A 17714-nucleotide genomic window follows, 5' to 3' on the forward strand; every position below is an offset into this window, starting at 1 on the left:
AGAGCATTCTTATGGTCAGAGGAAGATACTTCTGGATCCCAAACTGCAACAAACTTACAGAGCCATGGATGGTAACTTAGAAACCAGGATGTTTACATTGTGTGATGGTAGGGGAGAGACAAACAGTTTGTAGGAAGGAGAAATTGGGAATAGGGAGATCTCCATTTCTGTAATTTCTCCTAGTATTTGTAAAGATGCTGAATAATATCAGGATCAAGGGTGCCATTGGGTGGTTGTTCATATTATTTAATTCAGGTAAATTGAGGCCAATTTTGATTTACAGGTGAAGAAATTTATGGCTCCTCGGGTTTGGTTTCAGATGTACCGGGTGTATGTTTCTAAGAAACATCCATCACAAAGGAATGTGAGGGTTAGAAAGATCCTGCTCCCCAGGGGGACAAAGGGGAAGCAGGATGTCATGGCAGCCATGGGTGCCCCCAGAGTCAGGGACAACAAAACGAGGACCAAGCCGTTCAGTGGGTCATCACACAACTCAGCAGCCAGCAGTGTAGCCGGGCTTAGCTTAGGAATCTCAGTGCCTGGTACCAGGACTTGTGTAGAAGCCAGAAGTAGCACAAGAACCGAGCTCTCATAGAGGATCTTGTCTAGAGGAAAGGGGTGAGAATGGAGTGTCAAAAGCAGTGAGGGCCTAGAGATATTTAAGGTTACAGTTGCAAGTTACAGTCAGCTCCAAAGTGAGAGTGGTCGGAGAGGGCAGGAAGGGTCACAGTTCCACTAGGGCCTAGGGAAAAAAACCACAAGGGCCCAGAGGAGCTGTGGGATCTCAGCTCTGAAGGGAAGGTGGGCAAAGGGCCGTTAGGAGCGCCACGGCCATAGGACCCCCTTTCGGGGACCCCCACTCAAGTCTCAGGACATGGGGTTACCCAATGAAATTCGAGAGACTTTTTGCTACAAAAGCACGAGGTAGTTTAATGATGGAGCTCCGGGTCGATACATATCTCACTCAGGAGACAGAGGCATAGACCCTGAACTCAATTAGGGGAACATATTTATAGGGAAAATTACATAAGCAGTTAGCAACAAGCACATAATAATTTCATTGGTTCATTCAAATTGGCACTCTCTGTCTAATTTTGGATATGATTCAACTCTAGATCACTCTGTTTTGGGGCACACTGACCTACATACTAGTTTTTCTTAGGACTGCAGAGTCAGATCTTACCAAGACCAGGTGGTCTGCGGTTTTTGTTCTCAGCCTTGAGACATATTTGTTCTCAAGGCAGGGTTTGTGGGGGCTAACTTGAAACTTTAACTCTTTCAGGCCCAGGAGACATAAGAGCAGAATAGCAGTTGCAATGGCAGGAGAATGGGGTCAGGTGATAAGGGGCAGATGTGGCCTTAAAGACTGTGGCTGAAGATTCCTCCACCTCAGAGAGAACCAGAGGGGGGCTGGACACTCAACAGTCACTTCCTCAGAGTCAGGAAGCATTTACACTGACCAGAAGACTTAGGCTTTAAACTTTCAAAAACCACTTTTAATAAGGGTTCCTAAATGCTTTAACTGCTAGACAATCACCCATCAAGGTAGTCGAGAAGACAATTTATTAGGACACAGGGGAAACAGCCCTGTTTAAAATAATTCTTGGTTGCAAATCCAATCTATGTTCAGTTCACACAAATGAGTAGTGGCTGCTCAACCCACTCACAAACACCTTTCAAGAATTGGTGTCAGAAATACTTCCTTGGGAGACTCCAATGTTCAGTTTCCAGGACACCCACAGTCCAGTTCAGTGTTTTCAGGACAGCAAACAGGAACCAGCAGCAGTGGCATGACCCAGCAGAAACAGTCAGAATCTGCTGAGTCAGCATGACCCAGCAGAAACAGTCAGAATCTGACGAGTCAGCATGAGTCAACAGGGTGACCAGGACCAGTGGAAACACCAAGAGAAGCTCTCGCTGTGACTCTCTCAATGAGAAGAAAGATCAGGGAAGACAGAGACTGGAGATAACCAAAGTGTTGCAAAGCTCATTATGCAAGACCGCCATCAGTGTCACAGCGTCCTGTTACACTTCCTCCAAGAATCCCGTGTCCTCCCATAGCTCAGCAAACACTTGGTGAGTCTGTATCATCAAAACTCCATGTGAATCTGTATCAGGTGACATATCCAGAAAGTTCTACATCTCTCTGACATTAGCCCAAATCCACAGAAGGAACAAGAAGCCTCCAGACACCAGCATTTCTTTCTATGAAGTCATGACAAACAATGACAAATAAGGAACGGCCAAGTGACAATGCCTGTGTCTTCCACCATCTGTTGGGTCTCATTTATATTCCTTCTTAATTAACATCACGGTCCTTTCACATGCCTGCTTTACCCAAACATCCTTTCACCCTTGTGTCTGCTTCAGTGAAACATCCTTCAGGTGTCTGCTTTAGGAACACATCCTCTCACCTGTGTGCCCCAGCAAACCCTCATTTGACATAACTAACTTCCCAGAGAAAGCAGAGACTTGCATTTCATGAGGAGGAAGCTTTCCTAATTGTCACTAGTGGATGAAATTGTAAGCAATCAGTGAGACAGAAGGTGACTCCTGCTGGCTGACTGGAGATGAGGGAGGGGTTCATAGTTGGGCTCAGACCCTAGGACTAGGGGGAGCACAGGCACCAGAGAGCCTAAAAGAGTCACTGCAGCAGAATGTGTTTCTGCTCACATAGTAGGGTATCCTAGGATTCAAGCCCAGGATCACACAGTTCTGAGGGAGAAGGTATTCCAGTGGAAGGGCATCTGAGACACAGGACCTCAGGAACCACATGGCCCTGAGGGAAGCCTCCATGGGTGAGGGTGGGAGGTTCTTCCCAACTGTCACCAGCTTTTCTGAGGTGCCTTGAAGTTGAAACTTTTGGTTTCTTTAGAAAGTCACTTTTGTTGCAGTGTGTTTTGTTGTAGCAAACATGTGCAGGAACATTTGTCTGCAGCAGACACAGGTGAAAGGATGTTCTGCTAAAGCGAGCACAATAAAGATCACATGATGAAGGATCTTCAATAACAATACACAGGTGTTGGTTCAACTTACATTTCTGTGAAGCTCCATTTGTTGGGGTTCTATAGAGAGACACGCACCGGGAATCTTCTTGTGGTGAGCTGGCAGATCTTTGCTGCCTCAGTGGACTCAGGCTGATTGGCAGGTTGTCATCAATCTGGGAATGATACAGACTTACATGGAGCTTTGCTAAGACTGACTCACACATGCTGAGGAAAGACACAGGTAAGACTTGTGATGTTTAGAGGGAGTGTGAACAGGACCCAGTGACACTAACAGGAGGCATGGCTTGTTGCATAGCTCATTTGGGATACTTCTTGGTCTTCCATTTTCACTGATCATTGAGAGAGGCATGGCAAAGAACTTTAGTGTCTGCAGGTCCCAATCTCTCCTGCTGACTCATGCCAATTTGGCTGAGGCTGGGCTGTTACTGCAAGTTTGTGCCACTGTTGCTGCTGTCCCAGCACCAATGACCTGGACTGCTGAATTCCTGACAGGGCAAATAGGATTTGCTCCAAAGAACAATTTCTATACAGGTCCACTTCCCCTGTAGCCTCATAAACTTTCTTTTCCATTACCCCTGGTGGGTTGTGGCCCAGAAGGGTGGTTAAAGCATTAAGAACCTGATTTAAAAGTAATGCTGAGAAAAATATAACATTACAGTGCCATGTCTGTGGAGCTGCTAATCAGGTAGGAGAGAATGTACTGTCACTGAGGATGGCTTCTCTGGGACAGCTCCTGAGGTGACTTTTCATCAAGGTTGTAGGCTGAGTCAGGAAAGGCGCCCCATGGTTAATAGCTCCTGCTTACATGGCTAGGCTCAGGCCGGAAAGGTGATGTCTAACCATGGACAGTTCTTCTGATGGCTGCAGGCTGAGATTTTTGGCCCCACCATTTTGACACCAGTTTTGACAGCCGGGGGGGGGGTCATCTCAAGGTCTGCTGGGGCAGGAAGGAGGCCCTGGCTGAAGCTTGGATGGGCTGCAGCTCACAGCATAGGGACACCAGAACTAAGTACTGTTTGGAAATAAAATACAAGTTTTATAAGTGCTGCCCAGAATCTTGCAAAGCAGAATGGGAGATTTCAATTCAAGTACCTTAGAGCAAAATAAGGCAGGCAGAGGAGGGCTAGATACTTTGTTTCAAAAAGCCAAACACTAGTTTGTAGAGGCTTCTCTTGGGCCATGCCCCACAAGGATTTTGGCAAGAGTTTTCCTTTCCTCCTCATATCAGATACTTTGCTTATTAAAACGATGAAGGACTTGACTGAGCAACAGGAAAAAAATAAGGGAAGAAATGGAGAAGCTTGTGAACCAAAACACGGAGGAAAGGGGAAAAGAAGAGGATTCGTTGACCTTCTTTCTGAAAAAGTTCAAGAGTTGGTTGTGCAGCTAGAGAAATTAGAGTAGAGGTAGACAAGTTTGACAAATATCAAATACAAAAAAATGGAGAACAAAATAGGTTCATTCCCAGTGACTGAACCAGACAGAGGGAGTTTCCCCGGGTAGAAAGAGGGGAAGGAACTGGGTCAGAGGGCAGTCACATCAATGTGAAAAACAGGAGGAAGGTCGGATGAGACAGCCATGTTCAGGAGACAGAGATAAACCCACAGCACCTTTTGAAGACAGGCTGTCCTGGGTCACAGAATCACAAACAGCATTCCAAGTATTGACACAGCATTTGCCAAAAAATGGAGATGATCCACAGGGTTCTGACAACATAGGATGGGGTGCTATAGAAATTATGGATGTAAGGCATTTGGAAGAGGCAATGGTGTCTTATGGGATGCACTCGCCCTATGTGAAACAAAGTAAAAAATTTGACTCCTCATAATAGAATTATTTCCCAGGACTGAGGAGGGTTGGTAACAGCTGATCTCCAGGCTGGTCCTCAATTTCAATGGCTGCCATGATGGAGAGAAGAATCCAGGCATTTGGATCAGCACAGAGGGAGGGGAAGGAACACAGCACAGGTCGGTTGATAGGTGCTTTGTGCTGTTCTACAAGAACAGGTTTGATCTGAAGACACACTCTTAGAACAAGGTTGTTTAGCAGCTTTAAGAGGTAGGAACAAAGTTGAGGAACCTAGAAAGAAGCCCACATCACCTAGAAAAGTTATGCAAGTCTCAGGGGAAGTATTCACTAATTTTTTTTTTGCAAAGATTAATATCAGGTGTGAACAAGGCCTTGTCAGACTCTGATGCAAAACAAGTGCTAATTGAGACCCTGGCATTTTAAAATGCAAATGTGGAATGCATAATGTTGTCAGGTCATTAAAGTTGAGGGCAGCACCTTTGGAACCGTGGATCACAGAGAAGACCAGTATTGGCTTTAGCATCTGTAATGCCACAATAATTGAGCTGTTCATATCTAAAGAGTTTAGATTTCAAAATCTGTGGTGCTTTAACTGTGGAAGACATACTAAAAAGACTGTGAACAAGATGGTCAAGTTCTCAGATCTCAAAATGTCCCCAGCTTTAACTGTGCGAAGTGTGCTCATCTGAAACAAAATTGTGAACAAGGCATCTCTAAGTGCAATGAATTTTCTAAATATAAACCAGAAATAAGGCCTAGGCTTCCAGGGGTGAGCAGGCACTGTGAGAAGGGCTGCCACTGGACCAATGAGTGTAAGTCCAAGAGAGATATCCAAGGCAATTTCTTGCCAACAGGAAACAAAATGGGACCAACTTGAGACCTTATAGCAAAAAGTATGAGCTGTTTGCCTCAGGTCAGCTAAGTAATAAGAAACAAGCAGAAAAGCCACAACTAAGGAAAACTTGCCTTCATATTACACACATGTAATAATGCTCAACCTGTAAAATGATATCAGTAGAAAATTCTTCACGGGGAATGTCAAACACTCCAACACCGTGTCAGTATTTAATGCAACAACTACTAGAAATACTTTGTAGGCAGTTTCTTCAATTTGTTATTTACCACTACACAGATGATAAGTTGGTGGCTGATTGTGATGCAGATACTTTAGGAGAAAACATTACAGATAGGATATTCTGTTCACAATTTGCATTATAAAATAAGCCAACAAAAATTCAACCCTCCAGTGTACACATTGGAAAGAATCAGTTGTAAAATCTCAATGAGGTTCATAACTTAATGGGAGGTTGTCTGTGTCTCCTCAATCTAGCTTTTCTGTTCGAGTTTTGCTTTCGTTTTGGTTTGTGCTTGCAGGCTTCAGAGAGCCACAGTTAGGGGGAGGGGAGTGGGCGGGGACGGCCTGGAGGATGCGCCAACCTCTCTGGCTCCAGTTCTGGCATGAGCCAGTGGAGCCACCAGGTAACTCTGGATCAAACAGCAACAACTACAGTAAAAGAAACTAACGCTCCGATGTGGGGGGCTGTGCAGTGGATTCCCGCTTCCTTAGTGTGGCCCTACTTCAGTGTGACCTGGACAGCTTCAGGACACGCGAAGCCGGCCAGCAGTTCCTGGACTCTGCAGTCTGCAGTCTGGAGGGACATTGGACACAGCCCAGTCCGTCCTCACGACCCCTGGGACTTGCGATACCGCTGACGGCCGCCAGGGGGCAACAGGACACAGGAGTAGGAGCAGGTCCGGTTCAGGATCACCTAAGGGGCTGTGAGCTTTGAATGCTGGGGAAGGCAGGGAGTTTCTCCAATGCCCTCTTCATACCGAAGCAGCCAAGGATTTTCCCTTCAGCCCCAAATCCTCTGTTCTGCGGTTTTCACATGTCCTTCTGATCATCGGGCTGAAACACAACTTCTGAGTGAGATTACACCTCAGGCTTCTTCCCTGATTATTACTCGACATCACACTCTCCAGTTACTGTGACATAGACACACACACACACACACACACACACACACACACACACACACAAACACCCCAACAATGTGATCCCGGCATTTGGCATGCTGAGGTGAGGCAGGAGGATAAGAACTCAATGTCGGGACTGGAGAGATGACTCAGAGATGGAGAGCACTAACTGCTCTTCCTTTGATCCTGAGTTAAAGTCTCAGAGATCACGTGGTGGCGCACAGCCATCTATAATGAGATCTTGCGCCCTTTACTGGCAGCCACCACAAATGCAGTCAGAACACTATATAATAAATAAATCTTTAAAAAAAGAATTCAAGGTCAACCTGAGCTACAAGACATAACCACACAAACAGCATAAATGAACGAACACACAGTCTTCATAGAGAAAAAACATCCTCTCATAAGACAGTTTCCATGAAAATATCACACGACCCAACTGAGTCTCAAAAGAAACTAGAAATTTCCATTTCAGGCCAGGTTCTCCTAGATTAGGTCCTCAGATCAGCTGGCTGCATGGCCGAAGTGCTTCTGACTCCCTCTGCCTCCAACACACACCCCACAACTGGGGAAGTGCACACATACAGCGATAGTTTAAGTACACAACACATAAAATAGATAAAATCCTGTGATTATCCTTGAAGGGGTTGCCCTTCATTCTTTCTGGAAGCTTCTCATCACAATGTGCATTTTGGACACAGGAAAAAAATGCCCACTGGAAAGTCTTGAGGCAAATTGGACACAACTTACATGTATGTGTTTCTGTGTCCTTCAACATGGGACCATCATGGTTCCTTTTTATTTTTATTGCACTGATTTAATAATTATGTGTAGGGATGTGTGTGATGCTCCTGTGAGGCTCAGAGGAGAACTAATGGGAGTCAGGTCTCTCCATTCACCATGTGGCTTCTGTGGATGAAACTCAGGGAGCCAAGCTTGGTGGCAAGAATGTTTACACTCTGAGCCATCTTGATGGTCACCCTGGAAATAGTTGGGTTTGAACTTTTTTTTTTTTTGGAAAGTTCCTTCATTCCTGGACTTGGCACAGACAGAAGGTGCCCACCATGACATTTGTAAAAGCATTTACTGGTCAGATAGGTGCCAGCATTGCCTTGGGTTGTCGCTTGCCTAACGTCTCGCCAGCAAGAACAATGCTCCGCACCAGGATTCTTCTATGAACACCCTTTATTGTGCAGTACTCTTGAGCAGGGGACCACGTGGAAGAAAAGTGCACTGCTTATATATGTCCAGGAGACTAGTGTCGCTACCTGATTGGTACACCCTCCAGTATCTCATTAGTATGCCCCGAGAGCGGGCTGTGACGTCTGTGGTACATGCGAAATGCGTCCCTCAGGCTGGACAATAGCTCTGTTTGCTGAATCATTGGCAGGAAGCTGGCGCCATCTTTGGGTGCAGCATAAACAGCTTCCAACATTGGGTGAATCTGGAGAACCAAGCCTTCCTACCCAGGTCCCATCGGTGGCAGTGTCAGCCAGCTAGCTAATGCCTGTGAAAGGCCAAAGCTTAAAATGCAGATTCCATTTCAGAGAACTGAATTCAGGCAAACTAACAGGTTCCAAGTATTAGTTCCCAGGTTATCTCCCAACAAAAACCTGAGCCTAGCTCCAGTCTCTAGGCTAACCTACAACAGGACCTGTACCTCCAAGTTACACCCATAACAACATGTGCCACAAGGTTACAAGCCCACCCCTGCCTAATGACCACCAATACAGAGAGAAACAGAAATTATGTTTATGATATCACTCCCAGCACCAGCCAATTATGTTAAAAACAGTAGCAACCTACCAATTAGATGCTTGCACACTCTACCCCAACTGGCTGCTTACTATAAAGCCTTCCCTGATACATATCTGGGGCTCCTCATCACTAAAACAGTTTTGCTTGACTGCGGTGCCCTGATGGGCCCGAGCTGGCTCAAATAAGAACACTGTACTGAGATCCAATCAGATCTGCTCATGTCTGGTTGTAAGGGATCGATAATATTTCCTGGCACTACACCTGGAAGATCCCATGTTTGCAGTGAGAGCATGGGGGTCACTGTATTAGTTACTGTGCTCCTTTGAATAAGATCACCCCCATATTCTTGGTCATTTGAATACTTAGTTCCCAGTTGGCCCTGTTTGGCCGAGCTTAGGTTGTGTGGCCTTGCTGGAGGAAGTGTGTCACTGGGGACATGGTTGGCAGTGTGAGCTCTCAGCATTGCTGCTGTCATGCCCGGTGTCTGCTGTCATGATGCTGATGGACTCTTAACTCTTTGGGACCCTAATCCCCAGATGAACCTTCTATAAGGTTCCTTGGACATGTGTTTTATCACAACAACACAAAGTAACCAATCCAGTTCCATTTTCATCACTGTGGCCCAATATCTGACAAGACACAGCTCAGGGACAAAGGGCTTATCCTGGCTCACTGTGGTCTCTAATGCTAAATCCCTCAAAGTGGCGGCAGGCCCTTCCTTCCTGCTCCAGCCTATGGACCACTTCAGTAAAATGTCCCACAGGAGCTGTCCAAAAAGGGGCTCCTGTTAAAATAGCAGCTCCATGACATCTCCTCAGGCTGCAGACATCCCAGGAGCTGTCCATGGTGGGAAACTTTCTTTCCTGCTTCAGCCTGCTGCCTTGGTGAAGCTGGACCTCAGGAGCTGTCCACAGTGGTGACACCTCTCCAGTTGCCACCAGTCCTCACAGAAATGGAACCTCAGCAAAGGCCAGCTGCATCTGGGAAGGATGACCCACACTAATCCATGGGCCCAATGCCAGGGGAAAGGAGGTGAAAAAGCCACCAATCCCTGGGCAGAAAAATCCCATACCAATGTCATGGCTCAGCCTGCCAAGGGTGTATAGTCGGAGCAGGACTTCTTTATAAACAATTTAACCTTTGACAAAGCACACTCTCTCCTTCTCCCTCTCCCTCTCTCTTCTCTGCTTTAAAGAGACTCTATGAAAAGGGCTCCAGGTAAGTGATGGCCTTTCCTCTCAGCCCTTGCAGGAACCACAGAGAAGCATCTGACAGGACACAGGTACAACAGAAATCTAGGAAAGAGAGCTGAGGAGCCATCTTAGATTTGGAGAAGGTCAAGAGAAAAACAGACTAGCTGAGAAGAATGACACAGAGAAAGGATTTCTAAAGAGCTGGAGGTGGAGTTGTAGCTTCAGATTTGTGTATAGATATCTCAGATACAGTTAAAGAAATAAAGTTTCCTCACTGAGCTGCAGATTTTCCCTCAGTTTATGACCCTGTGTCTTTATTCCTTTAAATATGAGATGATTAAATGGTTACAGGCGTATGAGCAGGACTTTGCTCTCCTGTAATACAGAGCCATCCACAATGCAGAGCAACAACACTGAAAAAAAAAAAGCAGAAATCACCACACACCAAAACAATCTATTCTCAATAAATTAATTTAACAATCAATTAACCCTCAGGCCAAAGATGTTAACAATCACGTTCACATTCAGAGTTTTGTTCTGGGTGTAAAGTGAGGAGCTGCTGCTCAGGGCAGCATGGAGCTCACAGGATACAGATGTCCCCAGTGTTTGGAGGACCAGGAAGGTTGGCTGAGGAAGGGAACACAGGCAGTGCAGGGACAGGGTCCTGTTGGGCAGGGCAGACTAGGCTCCATATTTCTTCACACTGAGCCCATAGGCTCACAGGGAACATCAGACAAGGTTGTCTAAAGAAAACCCGAGGCCTCTGGGTGTCACAGGAGAGACCTGAACACAGCATCTGTCACTTTGTCCCCTTCAGGCAGCTGTCTTCATGCTAGAGAAAGAGAGTCAGGAACCATCAGTGTGAAGTCAGCATCCCAACAACTCACCACTCACAGGGGATTCTGGGAGTTCCTGAAACCCAATCATGTCCACATTGCCCCCTCCCTATTCAGGTCCCACAGTGTCACCTTTACAATCTGGGAGAGACCCGTCAGAGCTCTGGGGGCTGTCCCTGCCTAGGTTAAAACAAAACAAATGTATACAGATATGTGTGTGTTTATGAATGTGGCTGTATATGTGTATATGTATGTATTCCTACAAAGGTGAAACTCAGCCCCCTGAATATTTCTGTGGAGGAGCCTTTATGAATTCCCAAATTCCCAAAACCTCCAACCTCACTCCAGTGGCCTCAGGACAATCTCACCCCCACACTCACCTGGGGCTGGAGTATAGTCTCCTCCTTTCCCCCCTGTGAGAAGAAAAGCTGTGAGACTTCAAGGAAGATCTTAACAGAAGGAAGTTTCCAGAACTGACATCAGACCCACTTGGAGACAGTAGCAATGTGGGCGTGGCTGTGTTTCCCATTAATGAACAGAGCACTGTTCTAAAGGAGGCTGAGAGAAAACTCAGACCCTCCCTTTCCTACCTGTGTTTCTCCTCCTCCTCATCACAACAGCCACCACAGCTCCAATGGTGGCCACAGCTCCAAGGACAACCAGAACAGCAATGATCACCATGTTAGAGTCAGTGGATGGAGGAGGCTCTGGGAAGGACAGGTATAGGAAAGGAGGTGAGGGTCATGACCCCAGCTCTCAGTCCTGAGCACCTCAGGGTCTGCAGAAGGTTCCAGCTTTCCCTGACCCCAGCTCTGCACCCACACCCTCCTTACCCCATCACAGGATGAGGGGCTCATGCAGCCCCTCATGTTCCACATGGCATGTGTATCTCTGCTCCTTCCCAGAAGGCACCACCACAGATGCCCACTTCTGGAAGGTTCCATCCCCCGCAGGCCTGGTCTCCACAAGCTCCATGTCCTGGCTCAGGTCCTCCCCATTCAACTGCCAGGACAGGGTGATGTCAGCAGGGTAGAAGCCCAGGGCCCAGCACCTCAGGGTGACTTCACCCTCAGATCTGGGGTGATGGGTCACATGGGCCTTTGGGGGATCTGTGTGGAAGATTCAAGAAGTCACACAGTTAATAAGATCAACTGAGAACTACACAAGACACATTTAAATCAATGATGACGCTGAACTGTATGTCTCACACTTGAATGTCATCACACTAGTGACCTGCAGGTACAGCTGGTTCCTCAGAACAGAACTGCACATTTTCCTGAGGGACTCAGAAGCTAAGAGAGAATCCACAGGAGCCAGTGGATCAACATGGCCGTCCTCATGTGATGCTCTATAGCATGAGACAGGGAGCCCAAAATGGAAGATGGAATGGAAAATAAATAATTTAATATATGTTTGAGTTCACATTCAAATTAGAATTTAGGGCCATGTGCTACTGGAAGGCTGCCACCACTGAGAGTCTAACACTGTGGTCATCTTGCTGACCAGCATTAACTGTTGGTTCATTTTATCAGCCATCAGAAAGTGTGTAGCAGAAATGTGGTGAACTCTGACACTCAGCCGGAGAAAAATGACTCCCAGATCCTAACTCTGGAGTTACAATTTACAGGTGTGTCACACAGGATCCCTGGTGTGTGCTGTGGAACCCAGTGCAGCACTCACTGGAACACAGTGGGCTCACAAGGTGTGTGGATCTTCCCTCTCACTCCAGCCCTGGATTGTAGAAGACCCTGTCACTCAGAAAGTCCAACTCCAGATTCATTATGGGGAGAACTGTGACTTGTGGGGGCAGAGAAAGAGCAGGAGGCTTTTGGATGTTTATATCTTACAGGACACAATCTAAGTTCACAAGAATCTCTCCTTTAATGAGGACCCTGATTTAACTTGTCTAATTATCCAGGTTAGCAGTTAACCCTGGCACAAGGGAGACTGATACCAATGCTAATACAAGGGTGTGGAGAAACTGGATCAATGCAGTTCAGACAAAAACAGGCTAGAAGCAAAATAACACCTTCAAAAAACAAAATAAAAAAATTAAATAAGAAATAAGAGAAGAAAATAAAAGAAAAAGAAATTCCACAATTTATATTCCTCCAGGTACCCCATAAGAGCTCATGTAACCATTCACCACCATAGTGGATAGTAATGGAGTGTTGAAGAAATGTGATCCTCACAGACAGGGAAAAATCTGCAACAATGTATTCCTTGAAAAGTTCTAGAAACTGGGGAAACCAGCCTAGTGTAGTGCAGCCCATGTCTCCTATCAGGGAAAGGAGACTTCCGGTCCTGAGGTGTGAGGGCTGACACACTCAGCAGGTAGGAGTCAGTGTCCACAGACTGCTGTGGGGAGAGAAGTTGGTCAGTGAGAGGCCATGGCTGACATTAGGAAGCCCCTGTCTTTAGGTAGGAAACTCTCTCCTCCACCACCACCGCACTCATGAGACAGACTTGAACTCTGCAGAGAGAAGGCTGAGCCCTGGGAGTCAGTGCAGTCACTGAGAGGAGGGATCAGGAGACCCAGGGACACTCTTTCTCTCTGAGACAGGGGCATCACCCCAGCTGAGGGTTTCTTCTTCCCCAGGACTGAGCCCCAGCCCGAGGGCAGAGGGAGGAGCTGCCCGCGGCCCCAGCACCTGAGCGCAGCAGCAGCTCCTTCCCGAGCTCCAGGAATCTGCGGAGCCACTGCACGCACTCTCCCTCCAGTTGGGCCTTGTAATAATCTGCATCACCAGCCTGTTCCCACTTGCGTCGGGTGATGAGCGCCGCCGTGTCCGCCGCCGTCCACGTTTTCAGGTCTCCGTTCAGGGCGATGTAATCGAGGCCGTCGTAGGCGTGCTGATTATACCCGCGGAGGAAACGCCCGTCCGACCCCAGGTCGCAGCCATACATCTGCTGGATTGTGTGAGAGCCTGCGGGACCCCGCGGTCAGCCCCGCCTCCGCCACGATCCCGCCCACCCGCCACGGCCACGCCCACCCGCCACGGTTCGGCCCCGCCCACCAACTTTGGTAAACCGAAAGGGAAACCCATCCGGGTCGGTTCTGCTTTTGAAACTCGGACTTGGGACCCCGGACGTCTCTGTCCTGAGTGTTGGGACGTGGAGGGGTCGTGACCTCCGACCCGGGGTCACTCACCGCCCTCGCTCTGGTTGTAGTAGCGGAGCAGCGTCCTCAGGTTCCCTCGGAAACTCTGCTCATTGCCCTTGGCTTTCTGTGTGTTCCGCTCCCAATACTCTGGCCCCTCCTGCTCCATCCACCGCGCGCGCGGCTCCATCCTCGGATTCTCCGCGTCGCTGTCGAAGCGCACGAACTCCGTGTCGTCCACGTAGCCGACAGCAATGTATCGGGGCTCCCTGAGGCCGGGCCGGGACACGGCGGTGTGGAAATACCGCATCGAGTGTGAGCCTGGGGGCGGCGCGCGGTGAGACCCCGACCTCCTCCCGGGACCCCGGGCGGGTGCGCGGGCCGGGAGGGGAGCAGGGCGCGGTTTCGGGACGCGGGTGGAGAAGGGCGGAGGGTCAGGTGGTGACGCGGGGACAAGGCTTCCCCGGTGCCGCCCCCGCCCCTCCCCGCAGAGGCCGTTTCCCTCCTGACCCCGCACTCACCCGCGCGGGTCTGGGTCGGGGCCAGGGCGGCTGCCAGCAGCAGGAGCAGCGTGCGCAGCACCATCGCCCCCATCGGTGATCACCCGCGTCTGAGTCCCGCGGGCTGCGGGGACTTTATAGTCAGTGCCCGCGGAGATGCTGATTGGTTTCCCGGGATCTCGTCACCCAATAGGAATGAGAGCTGCCGTCGCGTCATCAGTGTCCGGGCAGAAGGATCTGACACAGGTTAGGAGCAGAAGTGAAACAGGGGAGATGGGGAATCCCCAGCCCTGGGCTTCCTGGCCCCTGACCTCACTGCCTGGGGACTGAGACTTTGCCTGAATCCTGTGCTGTGGACAGAGCGCTGTTTGTCATGGTGTCTGTCTTTCTAACCCAGAAACTGTCAGACGACAGGAGAGACCCGCAGGCCAGACTCTGTCCTCTCCTCCACCCTTCCTCTTCCTTCTTCTCTTCAGAGTCAGACCCTGGAAACTTCTAGAAGAAAAGCAACTTCCGGGTATACCATGACTACACAAGCCCCACAAGGACCCCACAGAGACCAGGCTCTGTTCACCTGCAGAGCGCGGTTCACACTGCCAAGCCTGAGTGCAGAACTCTCATCTGTAAAGAGGAGACTTTGCCTCTTCCCCCAGGATCTGTCTTCTCACCCTTGGGCTTAGACCCAGACTCCTGTTTATTCACAGAAGAAGCTTCTGTAGCTCCAGATGGGTGTTTGATTTACAAGGATCTTCATTCCCGGTCCTGAGATTGTCTGTGTGGACTTGGGTCATTGTCTCTGCACAGTAGACTCCCTGGTTCCTTCCAGGAGGCTTCCCTGACATTAAACAAGTATCAGGAGGGGTGCGGCTAGCCATGGAGGTCAGCAGGGTAACAACAGTCATGAGAATGGTGAAGAAGGAGTGTCTCGGGGGTTGAGGGGGAACAGCTACATCGAGCAGTTTTCAGCAAAAGATCTGCAGGCAAACGATGACCAGTAAGAAACGGCCAGGTACCAGTATCTGCTTCTTCCACCATCTGTTGGGTCACATTTATATTCCTTCTTAGTTAACATCATGGGTCCTTTCACATGCTTGGTTTAGGAAAACATCCTCTCACCTGTGTCTGCTGTGGTGAAACATTCCTTCACTTGTCGGCTTTAGGAAGCACAGGCACCAGAAGAGCCTGTTCTAGTCACTGCACCAAAATGTAAGTGTTTCTGCTCAGATGGAGAATGTCCCAGGAGTCAGAAGCCCAGGATCACACAGCTCTGAGGGAGAAAGTATCCCAGTGGAGGCTGGGCTTGCTTGCATAGCTTGCTTTGCAATGCTTCTTGGTCTCCTGTCTTCACTGATCTTCACTTCCATGAGAGAGGCATGGCAAAGAACCTCTAGTGTGTCTGCTGGTCCTAATCCCTCTGCTGACTCATGCCGATTCAGCTGACCTGTTCCTGCTCCTGTCCCAACACCGATGACCTGGAGTGCAGGTGTATCCACGGAGTCATCGGGAGCCAATCAAGCTGCTGCTGCTGACCTGTGAACAGAACTGCTGAGTTCCTGACAACACAGATGGGATTTGCTCCAAAGAACAATTCCTAAATAGATCCACTTTCTCCGTATCCTAATAACATTTCTTCTCTACTACTTCTGGTGGGCAGTGACTTTGAAGGGAGGTTAAAAATTTAAGAACCTATATTAAAAGTAGGGTTGAAAAAAACACAACACTACAGCGCCATCTCTGTGGAGCTGCTCTGGGGGCTGGGGAGGAGGTGCTGTCACTGTGGCCATCACCTGAGGGACAGCTCCTGGGGTGGTATTTTACCAAGTCTGTAGGCTAAGGCATGGAAGGTGTCACCAAGGGGAATACTTTCTCATGGCTGCAGTTGGCTGATCAGGAAAGGCAGTGACCAACCATAGACAGCTCCTGTGATGGCTGCAGGCTGAGGAGATGTCATGGCCCCACCATTTTGTCAGCTCCTGTGCAGGCTTCTCAGTGTAGGCTGGGGCAGGGAGGAGAGACTGGCTGTGGCTTTGATGATCAGCAGCTCACAGACTGGGGACCACAGAGCTGATGACTGTTTGGACTAAGCACACATTGTGTAAGTGGTGCCAGTGTAGGGCGCTGCAGTATGGGAGATTTGATTTCTAGTACCATTCAGCAAAAGGCAGGAAAAGGAGGGATGGATACTTTGTTTCCAAAACCATCAGTGTGTTTACTGAGGGAGGCTGTTCTTGAGAAATACCCTGTGTCATTTTCAGCAGTAGGTTCTTTTCTTTTTCTTCATTTTATGTTATTTTGTTTATAAAAGGTTGAAAGGGTGGTAGGTTTTCCTATTCACAGATTGATAAGTTTCCTGATCAATGTTGGTGGGGTTTGTGGGAAGCTCAGGAACTGGTGGTTTGGTTTTGGTTTTGCACAGAGATTGGTAGGATCTTCTATCTGTTCCCCCGCCTCTCTTGCATCAGGCCCCTGAGTGAAAATCTTTCCTGGCCACAGATGGCTTTTGCTGAGGTGACATCTTTGTGGAGCTTTTGGGAGAGGCTGGAGAGGAGCTGACCCACCATGTCCTGCTCCTGAGGGGCAGCGCCTGCTTAGGGGAAAGGAGATGAGCCACCATGGACAACGACTGTGATGGCTTCAGGCTGATTGATGCCGTGGTGCAGCCATTTTCTCAGAAGCCACCAATTCTGACAGTGTCTGTGGAAGCATCTTAAAGCTGGGGCTGAAGGAGGGCTCTGCAGCTCCTCGGAAGGTTCTGCAGTGCGCTGCTTAGAAAATACAGGTTACAGTTTGGAGATGTTGGTACTGGGAACACTGGGAGAAGGGAGTTTTTAAGAAGACTGTTGGGGACTGAGGGAGGAAGGGTGGGGAGAAATGTTTGAAGACACTGGGCTGAAACCTGGGAGTAGGAAATGCAGTCAGTTAAAAGAACTGGTTACTGTTGTAAACACACACACACTTTACAATGGTCTCTACCTGGGCATTGCAGAATAGGAGCTTTCATTTTCAATAGAGTAGAACAAAAGCCAGGAAAAAGAGGAATGGATACTCTGTTTCAAAAAGCAAACAAAGTGTTTACTGAGGCTTTTCTTGGGCCACACCCCACAAAAGTTTCAGCTACAGTTTTTTTTTTCTACTTTCCCTCTCGTTGACTACTTTATAAAAGGGAAGTTCTTCCCACTCTAATCCATAGCTCCGATGCCAGGAAAAAGGAGGTGAAAAAAGCCACCAATCCCGAAACAAAAAATTCCCATACCAGTGTCATTACTCAGCCTGCCAAGGGTGTATAGTCGGAGCTAGACTTCTTTAAAAACATCTCTCTCTCTCTCTCTCTCTCTCTCTCTCTCTCTCTCTCTCTCTCTCTCTCTCTCTCTCTCTCTCTCTCTCTCTCCTCAGCGTGGAGAAGAATCTCTATGGAAGGAGCTCCAGGTAAGTGATAGCAGTTCCTCTCAGCCCTTGCAGGAACCACAGAGAAGCATAAAAGTTCCAGGGGTGGTACCCAAGTTACAGGAGAGAGAAGCATCTCTGTTCTTGAA

General features: G+C 48.4%; 1 protein-coding gene across 1 annotated transcript; it reads right to left on the bottom strand.

Annotated features, from left to right (window-relative positions):
- Positions 1–10290: 10290 nt before the first annotated feature.
- On the bottom strand, positions 10291–14281 carry LOC308437041 (H-2 class I histocompatibility antigen, Q10 alpha chain-like). The gene is made up of 8 exons (XM_080938085.1): positions 14203–14281; positions 13733–14002; positions 13233–13508; positions 11415–11690; positions 11172–11288; positions 10962–10994; positions 10714–10761; positions 10291–10577 (listed from the first exon to the last, which is right to left on the bottom strand). Exons 1-4 carry the CDS (start codon positions 14273–14275, stop codon positions 11419–11421), a joined length of 891 nt encoding a protein of 296 aa, XP_080794211.1. The 5' UTR covers positions 14276–14281; the 3' UTR covers positions 10291–10577; positions 10714–10761; positions 10962–10994; positions 11172–11288; positions 11415–11418.
- Positions 14282–17714: the final 3433 nt, after the last annotated feature.

The sequence above is a fragment of the Micromys minutus genome (genome assembly GCF_963924665.1).
Source record: "Micromys minutus genome assembly, chromosome: 25".
Taxonomy (NCBI): Eukaryota; Metazoa; Chordata; class Mammalia; order Rodentia; family Muridae; genus Micromys; species Micromys minutus.

What these genes read in the sequence shown, in the direction of transcription:
- LOC308437041 (XM_080938085.1), bottom strand. Translation starts at nt 14,275, where the DNA reads ATGGGGGCGATGGTGCTGCGCACGCTGCTCCTGCTGCTGGCAGCCGCC. An exon ending in CTACAACCAGAGCGAGGGCG is followed by an intron (nt 13,509 to 13,732) that starts GTGAGTGACCCC and finishes GGGGTCCCGCAG; the next exon opens with GCTCTCACACAATCCAGCAG. An exon ending in GGAGCTGCTGCTGCGCTCAG is followed by an intron (nt 11,691 to 13,232) that starts GTGCTGGGGCCG and finishes TCTTCCACACAG; the next exon opens with ATCCCCCAAAGGCCCATGTG.